Source organism: Pristiophorus japonicus, chromosome 9, assembly GCF_044704955.1.
Source record: "Pristiophorus japonicus isolate sPriJap1 chromosome 9, sPriJap1.hap1, whole genome shotgun sequence".
Lineage (NCBI taxonomy): Eukaryota > Metazoa > Chordata > Chondrichthyes > Pristiophoridae > Pristiophorus > Pristiophorus japonicus.
The window spans coordinates 6,240,706-6,254,448 of record NC_091985.1 but is presented as its reverse complement, the minus strand read 5'-3'; the positions used below and the strand labels follow the sequence as shown (position 1 = coordinate 6,254,448).

The 13,743-nt window shown below is 45.6% G+C and overlaps 1 protein-coding gene across 8 annotated transcripts in view; it reads right to left on the bottom strand.

Moving 5' to 3' along the window:
* Positions 1-5,788: 5,788 nt before the first annotated feature.
* The window catches only part of LOC139272925 (uncharacterized), a 304,924-nt gene continuing 296,969 nt past the window's right edge, over positions 5,789-13,743 (bottom strand). For 7 of the 8 annotated variants that reach the window (XM_070889041.1, XM_070889040.1, XM_070889042.1 and 4 more), the window contains 2 exons: positions 12,880-12,921; positions 5,789-7,612 (listed from right to left, as the gene is read on the bottom strand). In XM_070889041.1, coding sequence (XP_070745142.1) covers positions 7,202-7,612; positions 12,880-12,921 — 453 coding nt within the window. In that variant the 3' untranslated portion in view covers positions 5,789-7,201. Of the gene's footprint in view, positions 7,613-12,734; positions 12,778-12,879; positions 12,922-13,743 lie in introns of all 8 variants that reach the window. The other variant, XM_070889047.1, reaches the window with a different exon arrangement.

The window sequence follows — 13,743 nt, the reverse complement described above, 5'->3', positions numbered from 1 at the left end:
TGACTCTCTGTTTTCTGTTAGTTAGCCAATCCTCTATCCATGCTAATATATTACCCCCAACCCCGTGAACTTTTATCTTGTGCAATAACCTTTTATGTGGCACCTTGTCAAATGCCTTCTGGAAGTCCAAATACACATCCACTGGTTCCCCTTAATCCACCCTGTTCGTTGCATTCTCAGAGTTCCAGCAAATTTGTCGAACATGACTTCCCCTTCATAAATCCATGCTGACTCTGCCTGACTGAATTATGTTTTTCCAAATGTCCTGTTACAGCTTCTTTAATAATTTCCCCAACCACAGATGTTAGGCTAATTGATCTATAGTTTCCTGCTTTTTGTCTGCCTCCTTTTTTAAATAGGGCATTACATTTGCAGTTTTCCAATCTGCTGGGACCTCCCCAGAATCCATGGTAAATTACAACCAATGCATCCACAACCCCTGCCATTACTTCTCTTAAGACCCTAGGATGCAAGCCATCAGGTCCAGGGGATTTATCTGCATTTAGTCCCTTTATCTTCCTGAGTACCACTTCCTTAGTGATTGTGATTGTGTTAAGTTCCTCCACTTGACCATCCACTGTTGGGATATTGTTTGTGTCCTCTACCGTAAAGACTGATACAAAATATTTGTTTGGAGTTTCTGCCATCTCCATGTTCCCCATTACTAATTCCCCGGCCTCGTCCTCTAAGAGACCAACATTTACTTTTTATATACCTATAGAAACTCATGCTATCTGTTTTTATATTTCATGATAGTTTACTTTCATAGTCTATCTTCCCTTTCATAATCATTTTTCTAGTCATTCTTTTCTGGCTTTTAAAAGCTTCCTAATCTTCTGTCCTCCCACTAGTTTTGGCCACTTTGTATGCCCTTGTTTTTAATTGGATACCGTCCTTTATTTCTTTAGTTAGCCACGGATGGCTATCTTTTCTTTTACACCCTTTCCTCCTCACTGGGATATATTTTTCTTGAGAGTTGTGAAATATCTCCTTATATATACACTATTGTTCATCAACCGTCCTACACTTTAATCTATTTTCCCAGGCCACTTTAGCTAACTCTGTCCTCAAAACTTTGTGGTCTCCTTTATTTAAGCTTGGTTTGAGATCCAACTTTTTCACCCTCCATCTGAATTTGAAATTCAATCATGCTATGATCACTCATTCCGAGGAGATCCTTTACTAGGAGATTGTTTATTAATCATTACACAGGACCAGATCGAAGATAGCCTGCCCCCTGGTTGGTTCCGTTACATACTGCTCAAGAAACCTGTCCCTTACGTACTCTATAAACTCTTCCTCGAGTTTACCCAGACCAATTTGATTTGTCCAATCAATATGGAGGTTAAAATCATCATGATTATAGCTGTTCCCTTTTTACAAGCCCCCACTATTTCCTGGTTTATACTCCAGGGAGGTAACATAGGGGCTGCAGGTGATCTTATGAAACCCATATCAGCAGTGGTAGTGTATTGCGAGGAAGGTTCTCAATGATTAGGCAACTAGGGCTAGACTTTCTATTAGTTTGCCATCACTACCGCCCACTTAACGTCCATTTTAACGCTGAGATGAGGTATACTGCCCAGATATCGCCCATTTTGCAAAAAAATGGAAACTAACGCCCATTTATTGCTCACTTATTGCCCAGTGTTACTTTTGGCATTTAGTTAACACTGAGAATTAATACTAACCGCCCGCTCATTTTTTTCCTGCCGTAAACGTCAGGAAAATGGAAACTAACGGCCATAATATCGCCTAGCGTTATTTTCGGCATCTCGCCCACATATCGCCGAAAATATCACTCGCCGAAACTGCCGAGAAAAAGTTGCTCTCACCTGAACTAAAGCCAGCAGTATGGACGCCATGTTGTAAATCGGAAGAGTTTTCATAAAAAAGGCTTCAACTTCTGGGGAGTTTTGATGTAATCTCGAGTTATTTTAAGGTGATTCAAACATCTGAACAAACATCTTATCAAACTGTGGACAAATTGAATTTATTTTATTTGTTTTAGTAGGTAAATTTATTGCTTGTGAACAATAGGTCTAATACTGATAGTTATTGTAATGGGGCCTGCCATTTCTCAGCCTGTCTTGATGACTACACTCATGCTGCAGACTAGAGATGGCAGAAGGTTTATTGAAGAGCATTATGTTCCCAATCAAAGAGGTGGCAGAGTGAGGAGGAGGAGGAGGAGGACGAGAACGTACACCCGACACACTTAGCGGGAGAAGCGGTCTTATCTGAGAAAATGCGCAACAATATTATGTAAAATAAAATAAATTTAACATGTGTATTAAATCATACTGAGAACTGTACAAAACACCCCCACCCCACAACAAAATTAAAACATTTACGTCATCTATTACATTTTTAATACTCCAACAACACTTCAAAAACAGAGAACACAAATGAAAAAAAACAAGGTACCCCCCCACCCCCAAAATAGCAGCGTCATCAAAATACTGTCACAAATACAACTCCTACGGCCATGCACCTCACTTTCCTTTCCCTCCCCCCAGCCCCCACCCCCGCCACTTCTCCTCCCCACCTCTACCCCTTCCCCTTCCGACTCCAAGCCGCCTTGCCGAAGTGCTCCTCAGGTGCTGCTTCATTGGGGAGGAATGACGGCAGATCCGTTGGTTGGCCGGATGCTGGAGAGGACGGTCCCATGAGCTTCCTCCTGGCTCGCATGTGTCGTTGGCAATGGGGGTGTGCGGCACCTTCGGGTTCTGTACCGCGGTCCGGGACCAGTGGTAGCCCTGTGACACCAGTGTTCTTGGCTATCACCTCCAGGGCCACCGCTATTCACGGCAGGTTCTCGGTCATGGTCACAGATATTGTGGCCAGCTGTTGTGATATGCCTCCCATTGTCTGGAGGCTCTGCTAACCTATGTCAACACTCCGCCTGGACAAATTTACCATGTCCCTGCTTAGATCTGCCGCTCGTGGAGCAGTCCTGCTGTGTCGAACCAACCTCCGCGGGGTCGGCACCGACATGGAGACATTTGGGGTGCCCTGCGGCAAAGTGCTTGGGCCCGCTACTTCCGTGGTGGAGGAAGACATGGCTGCAGGAGCACTAAATGTCATCGGTCTTGTAGACATGATGGAGCTTGTTGCTGCAGGCTCCTCAAACTCTGCACTGTCGTCAATGGAGAAGGCACCCTGCAGCTCCACGGGCGAGATACGGGGCTCCTCACCACCAGAATGCCGATCCCCCGCCGAGGCTGCCGCCGGATCTGCATCTTGCCTCAGTGGTGTTGCCTGTGACTGCGCTGTTGGCTGAGCTATAAAACATAAAAGAGGTTATTCGAGGAGAAGGGGGTGCTAGGGTCACAGGGTGATTCAAAAGCTACACACAGCATATGCACTATCGCTATCAAAATGATCACACACATCACATTTAATGAACATAACCAAATTTTGCATTACAATGATTTTCATGAGCCCATCATTAATTGGGTAACACTTTCTTCAATCATCTGTTCATATATTGTTCGATATGAGTGGGTGTGGCACCTATTGACTTTACAATGGTATATACTTTACTCACGTGGCATCACATCAGTTCTGCTGCCGTTTGCGTGGCCGACCGGGGGTGGCTCCCCACTCATGCCAGCGCCCGCTTCTCAAGGTCAGTCAGCTCACTGATGACTGGTGGGCCGCCACCCAAGCACCAATGCTCAGCCCTATTCTTCCAAAGTTTCTCCTGCAAAAGGTAACAACAGCATGACATGACATAAGGTCATTGCTAGATCATGTCTCAGAAACTGATACAACACATAACCTACAGACGTTATAATTATTATCATCATTGCTAACATAAAGACGTACACGGTAAACGTAGGCTTTGAGTTAAACATTCCCGGTCTAAGTGCAACACATCAGATCTGAATTTATTCACTCATTACACTTACAATTCCAATGATATAAATATTTAAGTAATACTTACTCTGGCAGATCCGACAAGGTCGTTCCAGCGCTTGTGGCACTGGTTGCCCTCACACACCTTGTGCATCACCGACGAGACCACCTCAGCTATCTCGGCCCAAATTTTCTGGTATACCTTCGGGGTGGGCTCACCCCGGGTCAATTGACCCCAGTATGACTCCACCTCCGGCATTTGCCTCGTCGGAGAATCTCCGAGCTCGTTTTCGTCCTCCAAATTCGACTTCCTCTCCAACATCACTGCTCTCACCAGCCTCCTCCCCCTCCACATCGTGCTGTCTCGCCTCCTCCATGCCTTCCATGTAAATCATTTTTTTTGGGCCAAAATTTCGATGTCAACAAACTCAATAGTGCTCTAAATTCTTTTTACTCCTCCAAAATATCTTTCCTACCTCCTACAACAGGCAAACAACACACCCACACACACTTTCACTTCCTCTCTGCTCTCTCTCCTCTTCTGCACATGTATTGATGACCCCTGACCTCCTGAAATGCGGGAAACGCTATGGATTCCAACATTTTACAGCAGAAGAAAAAAAAAAATTACCGCTAACACCTATTTCACATCGCTCCCGCTAACGCCCATTTTATAAAATGGAAAGTTGGGGTTTTAAAATGAGCGATAATCCGGCAATCTCAAAACTCATAATAAATGCCAACACTGAAAATAACGCCCATTTTTGGGCGATCTGCACAATAATAGAAAGTCTAACCCCTAGAGTGTATGTGCATCATTCATTAAGAGGCAATGGCTGGAGAAGTAATGAGGAGGAATTTCTTCTCTCAGAGGGTTGTAAATCTGTGGAATTTGCTGCCTCAGAGAACTGTGGAAGCTGGGACATTGAATACATTTAAGACAGAAACAGACAGTTTCTTAAAAGATAGGGGGATAAGGGGTTATGGGGAGCGGGCGGGGAAGTGGAGCTGAGTCCATGATCAGATCAGCCATGATCTTATTGAATGGCGGAGCAGGCTAGAGGGGCCGAATGGCCTACTCCTGTTCCTATTTCTTATGTTCTTATGTAAGTCATCCTTCAGCTTTCCGTAAACCCACCACACAGGCTGCACGACAGGCCGTATACATGAAAGACTTCACATGGTGTTTGACATTCATGTTGGAAGGATAGCAGCCATAAATAAATGTGAATGGTACTTACCCCGACGACCTGGTAAGGTTGTTAAATGTTTTGTGGGCTAAGGCCTCAGCAGCCTCATTGGAGAATAGCCTGGCATGCTGCCTGCCCTCCTGCTGCTCCATCCCTGCAGAAGTGCCAGAAGTCATCTGTGCATTAGCGCAGGAAGCTGCCCCGCCCTGAAATAGCGTTTGCGCCCGAGGGAAGAAACCCTACTGCACAAGCGCAAAATAGCCGCCCCTTTTACCGCTGAAATTTTCAACTGAGGCGCACAAAGTCCATTGTGTAACGCCTGATTTAAAGCCCACGATCATGGATCCTAGATGTTTGTCGAATTTCCCAGTTGATGGCGCAAATCATTTTTCAGGTGGTATCTTTACTGCCCCGTCGCGATTAGCGCCCCTAAATCGGAAAAACCGAAAATCCAGCCCTAAATGTTTCAGGTCGATGATCTTTCATCAGAACTGTTGTGCAACTCATCCTCGATTCGAGGGACTGCCTATGATGATGATGATGACGTGCTATGTTGCAACCTTCCTGTTATTGCAAGCATCAAACTGCTGTGTCAGCCTGGTTTCAAATGGCTGCTATTGAAATGATCAAATTCAAGCCATGGTTAAAGTTGGAAGATCATTTCGAATACCCGGGTACGTGAAGATGATTCATCAGCAAATAGCTTAATCACGATGAGTTCCACTGCAACAAAATGGTTTATTTAATTGCTGTATTTAATTGTTTATTTAATTCAAAGGTAATACAGAATCATCAAAAACAGAAGAATAAATGTGATTCCACCATCACAGTGGTGCAGCCTTAGCTGGGTTCAGCCAAACACAGCACAATTATAAGACTCAATGAGCAAGATTACAGTCTGTGTTTGGAAATGTTACACTTTATACAGCTCGCAGCAAGTAGCAATCGTGCTTCTGCTCTGTGGCTCAGGTGACATTAGTATTAAGACAGTACTCTGATCAGATGGCAAATTAACTGACGTACTGAAATACTTTAGTCTTCCTCTGAGGGGGAGAGAGCCCTGAGAGCATTGAGCGAGAGAGAGAGAGAGCCAAGAGTATCAAAAGGAGAAAGCAGTAATCGAACGGAGAGCAACAAGTGAGCGAGTATGGGGGAGGGGAGAGGGGGAGCAGCGAGGGGGGGGAGGGGGAGAGCGAGGGGGGGAGAGCAAGGGGGGAGGGAGCAGCGAGGGGGGGGAGGGAGCGAGCGAGGGGGAGGGGGCAGCGAGGAGGGAGGGAGAGCAGCGAGAGGAGAGGGGGAGAGCAGCGAGAGGAGAGGGGGAGAGCGAGCAGCGAGGGGGGGAGGGGCAGCGAGGGGGGAGGGAGAGAGCGAGGGGGGGGAGCAGCGCAGTGAGGGGGGGGGAGCAGCGAGGGAGAGAGCGAGGGAGGAGCGAGGGAGAACGCGAGGGAGGGAGGGGAAGAGCGAGGGAGGGGGAGCAGTGAGGGGGGAGGGAGAGAGTGACGGGGAGGGGGAGCAGCGAGGGAGGGACAGGGAGCACCGAGGGAGGGAGGGAGAGCATGAGGGGTGGAGGGAGAGAGCGATGGGGGAGGGAGAGCAGCGAGGGGGGAGCAGCGAGGGGGGTGGGGGAGCAGTGAGGGAGGGAGAGGGAGAGGAGAGGGGAGAGAAGTGAGGCAGGGAGGGGGAGAGGAGCGAGGGAGGGAGGGGGAGGCGAGGGAGGGAGGGGGGAGGAGTGAGGGAGGGAGGGGGAGAGGAGCGAGGCAGGGAGGAGGAGAGCAGCGAGACAGGGAGGGGGAGAGGAGCAAGGCAGTGAGGGGAAGAGGAGCGATGGAGGGAGAGGGAGAGGTGTGAGGGAGGGAGGGGAAGAGGAGCAAGGCAGGGAGGGGGAGAGGAGTGAGGGAGGGAGGGGAAGAGGAGCAAGGCAGGGAGTGGGAGAGGAGCGAGGGAGTGAGGGAGGGAGGGGGAGAGGAGCGAGGGAGGGAGGGGGAGAGGAGCGAGGCAGGGAGGGGGAGTGGAGCGAGGGAGGGAGGGAGGGATGGACGGGCTGTTCTATGACTTTCAGATGGGTGGGAGGGGGGACAATAGTTTAACCTGAAAATCCGGACACCTGCATGTTATTCAAGGTGCCAGGATATTTAAATTATGATGAAAAGTTAAGGAAGCGTTGACTGTTTCCTTTGCAAAACAGGAAACTTCAGCTTGATCTGTTGAACTTTACAAGATTCTGAAGGAATGTGCCAAAGCAAATTGTTCAAATACCAGGAGAAACAAGTTAGGAACACAGGAGTAAAGGTTAAAGTCAAGCAGAACTTTATCACCCAAAGGCGGACAGAATTGTGGAGTAAGTAACCAAAGAATGTTCCTGTTATGAACAGAATAAATGGGTCCAGGAGATAATCTGTTGAGAAAAGTGATTGAGGTATCTGGTGAGTAGGTGGGGAGCAGGTTTGTTGGGTCTGATAAACTTTCCTGCTCAAAATGTCCATCGTATGTTCGTCCTCCCAGAATAGCATCTTATGGCAGGACTTCTTCTGTGGTTCAGCTGTCAGCTGTTTATTTATTGTCTGTTTGAACAAAATTAAAAACAAAGCAGTTATCTGAAGTAATCTAGTGCAAAATGTGACAATAAAAGACAATTTCAGATACTGTCTGAGTTTATCCCGGGCGTATCTGAGCCATACAGACTGGGAAGGTCTCAGGGTTGAGTGTATTATAGAAATTTACGACACAGAAGGAGGCCATTTGACCCAGTGTGTCTGTGCTGGCTGACAAAGAGCCATCCAGCCTAATCCCTCTCTCCAGCTCTTGGTCCTTAGCTTGTATGTTACGGCACTTCAAGTACATATCCAAATACTTTCTAACTGTGACAAGGGTTTCTGTCTCTACCACTCTTTCAGGCAGTGAGTTTCAGACCCCACCACCCTCTGGGTGAAAAAAGTTCTCAACTCCCCTCTAATCGTTCTACCAATTACTTTAAATCGATGTCCCCTGGTTATTGACCCCTCTGCTATCTTTCTGCCCACTTGACCAGTCCATTGACATCTTCCTGCAGTCTAAAGCTTTCATCCTCACTGTCAACCACACGGTCAATTTTTGTATCATCTGCAAACTTCTTAATCATACCCGCTACATTGAAATATAAATCATTGATGTATACCACAAAAAGTCAGGGACCTAGTACTGAGCCCCGCGGAACCCAACTGGAAACATCCTTCCAGTCACAAAAACACCATTACCCTTTGCTTCCTGCCACTGAGACAATTTTGGATCCAACTTGCCACTTCCCCTTGGATCCTATGGGCTTTTACTTTCCTGACCAGTCTGTCATGTGGGACCTTGTCAAATTATATCCATGTAGACAAGCACTACTCTCATCAAATATCCTCGTTACCTCCTCAAAAAATTCTATCATGTTAGTCAGACACGACCTTCCCTTAACAAATCCATGCTGATTGTCCTTGGTTAATCCATGTCTTTTTAAATGATGATTAATATTGTCCCGCAGAACTTTTACCAACAATTATCCCACCACCGAGGTTAGGCTGACTGGGCTGTAATTACTTGGTCTATCCCTTTCTCCCTTTTTAAACAACGGTACAACATTAGCAGTCCTCCATCACCACACCTGTAGTCTGAGAGGATTGAAAAATGATGGTCAGAGCCTCCGCCATTTCCTTCCTTCATTCAAATAACAGCCTGGGATGCATTTCATCTGGGCCTGGCGATTTATCCACTTTCAAAGATGCTAAACCCCCTTATATCTCCTGTCTCACTACATTTATCTCATCTAATATATTATACTCCTCCTCCTTAACTACAATGGCTGCATCATCCCTCTCTTTTGTGAGGACAGACGCAACGTATTCATCAAGACCCATACCCATGTCTTCCACCTCCACACACAGGTTACCTTTATGGTCTCTAATAGACCCTACTCTTTCTTTAGTTATCCTCTTGCTCTTTATGTATTTCTAAAACATCTTTGGATTTTCCGTGATTTTACTTGCCAATATTTTTTCAAACCCTCTCTTTGCTTTCTGAATTCCCTTTTTAATGTCACCTCTGCACTTTCTAGCTCTCGGTATCCAATATAAGCTTCCCTTTTTTGCCTTATCCCACTGTATCTCCCTTGACATCTGGGGAGCTCTAGATTTGGGAGTCCCACCCTTTTTCTTTGAGAGAACATATTTGCTCTGAACCACCACTATCTCCTCCTTGAATGCCTCCCACTGCCCCAACACTGATTTACTTTTGTCGCTGTTTCCAGTCCATTTTTGTTAAGTCACATCTCAGCTTATTAAAATTGGCCTTTCCCCAACTGAGAACTTTTGCTCTTGGTTTATCTTTCTCCTTTCCATAACTACACTAAATCTAACTGAATTATGATCACTGTCACCAAAATGTTCCCCCAGTGATACCCCTTCCACCTCTCCAGCATCATTCCCTAAAACTAAGGCCAGAACCGCCCCTCTCTTGTTGGGCTTGCTACGACTGGCTAAAAAAGTTTTCCTGAATGCATTTTAAGAATTCTGTAGCCTCTATACCTTTGACACTGATTCTGTCCCAGTTAATGTTAGGCTAGTTGAAATCCCCTACTATTACTGTCCTGTTGTTTTTGCACTTCTCAAAAATTTGCCCATATTTGTTCTCCTATCCCTTCTGACTGTTTGGGGGTCTATTGTATACTCCCAGCATTATAAATGTCCCTTTTTTACATAGAAATATAGAAAGTAGGTGCAGGAGTAGGTCATTCGGCCGTTCAAGCCTGCACCACCATTCAATTGGATCATGGCTGATCATGCAACTTCAGTACCCCATTCCTGCTTTCTCTCCATACCCCTTGATCCCTTTAGCCATAAGGGCCACATCTAACTCCCTCTTGAATATATCTAACGAACTGGCCCTTTCAACTTTCTGTGGTAGAGATTTCCACAGGTTCACAATTCTCTAAGTGAAGAAGTTTCTCCTCATCTCGGTCTTAAATGGCTTACCCCTTATCCTTAGATTGTGACCCCTGGTTCTGGACTTCCCCAACATCGGGAACATTCTTCCTGCATCTAACCTCTCCAAACCCGTCAGAATTTTATATGTTTCTATGAGATCCTCTCTCATTCTGCTAAATTCCAGTGACTATAAGCCTAGTCGATCCAGTCTTTCTTCACATGTCAGTCCTGCCATCCTGGGAATCAGTCTGGTGAACCTTCGCTGCACTCCCTCAATAGCAATAACGTCCTTCTTCAGATTAGGAGACCAAAACTGTACACAATATTCAAGGAGTGGCCTCACCAAGCCCTGTACACCTACTCCTATACTCAAATCCTCTCGCTATGAAAGCCAACATACCATTTGCTTCTTCGCCTCCTGCTGTACCTGCATGCCAACTTTCAATGACTGATGTACCATGACACCCAGATCTCTTTGCACCTCCGCTGATCTTCATTTGAACCCATATGGACTCATTTGATGATCTTTCTAACATATCATCCCTCCTCAGAGCTGTAATTGTTTCTTTATCCAATATTGGGAACCCCCTCCTTTTTATCCCCCTCTCTATCACGTCTAAAACCCTGTAACCAGGAATGTTTTGCTGCCAGTCCTGCCCTTTCAGCCATGTTTCAGTAATAATGGTTTCCAAAAGGCATTCAATAAGGTGCCACACAAAAGGTTATTGCAGAAGATAGAGGTACGCGGATTAGAGGAAATGTATTCGCATGGATAGGGAATTGGCTGGCGAACAGAAAGCAGAGAGTCGGGATAAATGGGTCCTTTTCTGGTTGGAAATCAGTGGTTAGTGGTGTGCCACAGGGATCGGTGCTGGGACCACAACTGTTTACAATATACATAGATGACCTGGAAGAGGGGACAGAGTGTAGTGTAACAAAATTTGTAGATGGCACAAAGATTAGTGGGAAAGCGGGTTGTGGAGAGGACACAGAGAGGCTGCAAAGAGATTTGGATAGGTTAAGCGAATGGGCCAAGGTTTTGCAGATGGAATACAATGTCGGAAAGTGTGAGGTCATCCACCTTGGGAAAAAAAACAGTAAAAGGGAATATTATTTGAATGGGGAGAAATTACAACGTGCTGCGATGCAGAGGGACCTGGGGGTCCTTGTGCATGAATCCCAAAAAGTTAGTTTGCAGGTGCAGCAGGTAATCAGGAAGGCGAATGGAATGTTGGCCTTCATTGCAAGAGGGATGGAGTACAAAAGCAGGGAGGTCCTGCTGCAACTGTATAGGGTATTGGTAAGGCCGCACCTGGAGTACTGCGTGCAGTTTTGGTCACCTTACTTAAGGAAGGATATACTAGCCTTGAAGGGGATAGAGAGACGATTCACTAGGCTGATTCCGGAGATGAGGGGGTTACCTTATGATGATAGATTGAGTAGACTGGGTTTTTACTCGTTGGAGTTCAGAAGGATGAGGGGTGATCTTATGGAAACATTTAAAATCATGAAAGGGATAGACAAGATAGAGGCAGAGAGGTTGTTTCCACTGGTAGGGGAGACTAGAACTAGGGGGCACAGCCTCAAAATACGGGGGAGCCGATTTAAAACCGAGTTAAGAAGGAATTTCTTCTCCCAGAGGGTTGTGAATCTGTGGAATTCTCTGCCCAAGGAAGCAGTTGAGGCTAGCTCATTGAATGTATTCAAGTCACAGATAGATATATTTTTAACCAATAAGGAATTAAGGATTGCGGGGAGAGGGCGGATAAGTGGAGCTGAGTCCACGGCCAGATCAGCCATGATCTTATTGAATGGCGGAGCAGGCTCGAGGGGCTAGATGGCCTACTCCTGTTCCTAATTCTTATGTTCTTATGTTCTTATGGTCTGTGTTGTCTCCAACAGTGGCAGTTGAGGACCCATGGGCTGGACAGGGATAAAAAACTGATCAGCATTCCCACTCCTGATCACCATCAGGGACTGCTGCTGGAACTGTTTCCCTCAACAGCCTCACTCTCGTTTTAAGGTTATACTGTCTTGTTCTTGATTCTCCCATCAGAGAAAATAGTTTCTCTCAATCTACCCCATCAAATCCCTTTAACATTTTCAACACCTCGATTAGATCACCCCTCGACCTTCGAAACTGAAGGCAATACAATCCAACTGATGCAACCTGTCCTCATCATTTAACCCTTTCAGTCCCTGTATCATTCTGAGGTTGAAAAATTGATCAGCGGGAGATGTGTTTATCTCTGAAATAACAGTGACAAGTAATTACTGGTTATCGGAGTGTAAGTGGCGGCCAGTATGTAGCTTTCCCTTGATTATTGTATATTTTCCCAGAATTGATGTGACATAACTCTTGTTGGCAAAATCAGAGCCAATAATTTGCTTAACCCTCGATACCAATGGAAAATGTTGAATCAGAAAATGAAGTGTGCGGGCTACTTTTAACCTGGTTACAATACTCAGTGTGAACAAAGGAGAGGATTTGTGTGTGTGCGGCTATGGGTGTTAATGATTTAGTGAAAGCTGTTCATCACCACACAACATTCAATCCATCACCGTACTGGGCTACTGATGGCCCGTTACCACACTGGGCCCATTGCTCTCGGTCTATTCCAGGCAGTGTTGCTGCTATGGATCCATTTTAGGTGAAGGTTTCCCACAGTTTCACCATTTATACAAAAAGTGACCGATATCAAACGCTCTGTCTCTACCCTTGTCAAGTGTTAGAGAAACATACCTTTAAGCTCACTGTATATGGACTGATCCGGTTGCTGTAATGCCTAACAGGGAACAGAGCAATGATAGAATCAGCAATCTAGTAACACGTGCCCAATGAAGGGTTATTTGGAATGTATTAACGTTCTGAAATTGGAGTTTCTTACCATGTACGTGGCATTTTGATCCTCCAGACGATCTCCGGAGTTCTACAACAAAATACAAACGACAGTTACATTGTCCAAGATATTGCTGATGCTGGTTTAGAATTCTCTGGGATGACGGCGTCCACTTTAATTGTTACTCAGTAATCTACACATTTTACTTAAATCCATAACCAAAAAAAGTCCGATCCAATCAGTCTTGTACAGTGCGTGTAGAGAAGAAGTAAAGGATATCCCCAACTTGATAAAAATGCTGTCTAGCCACTGAGAACATGCCATAAGGAAACAGGCTGATGAAAGAGAGAGTGTTCTGGGGCCAGCAGATAAACACAGTCACAGAGGGAGCAAAGCACAGTCTGAGAGCTGATTTCCTTTCCCAGTCTTTGAGTTTCACAACTCAGGACACGATAGGACAAGTGGAGAAAGAGGTTTGAAATGTGTCAGAGAGGTGGATGTGAAAGATTGGACCAGGAAACTTGGCAGTCACTTCGTTGTTTGGGTGAACAAACACTCAATATTTCCCATACATTGCGAGACATGGGGTTAGGGAAGGTGTTGGTAACGAGTATAACCAGCCTACAAGAAAGCTTACAGTTTATTTCTCCAAAGACCAAAAGGTGTTGACTTTGTAATCTATAAACAGCGGCCTGCATTATAACAAACTGGGAGCAGTATGAACGAGCACCAAGCAACACCATTTCACGGAGGAGTCAATAATGTGAATGGAATTCAGAGACTATAAGAGTGTTTATCAGCAAGGTTGTGAAGGCAAGTTTTAAAGGGTTCTGAAATGATTTTAAACAAGCGATCACAGACCAATCAACTCAATGTGGAGTCAGAAACAGGCACAGCAAATGGAAAATGGGA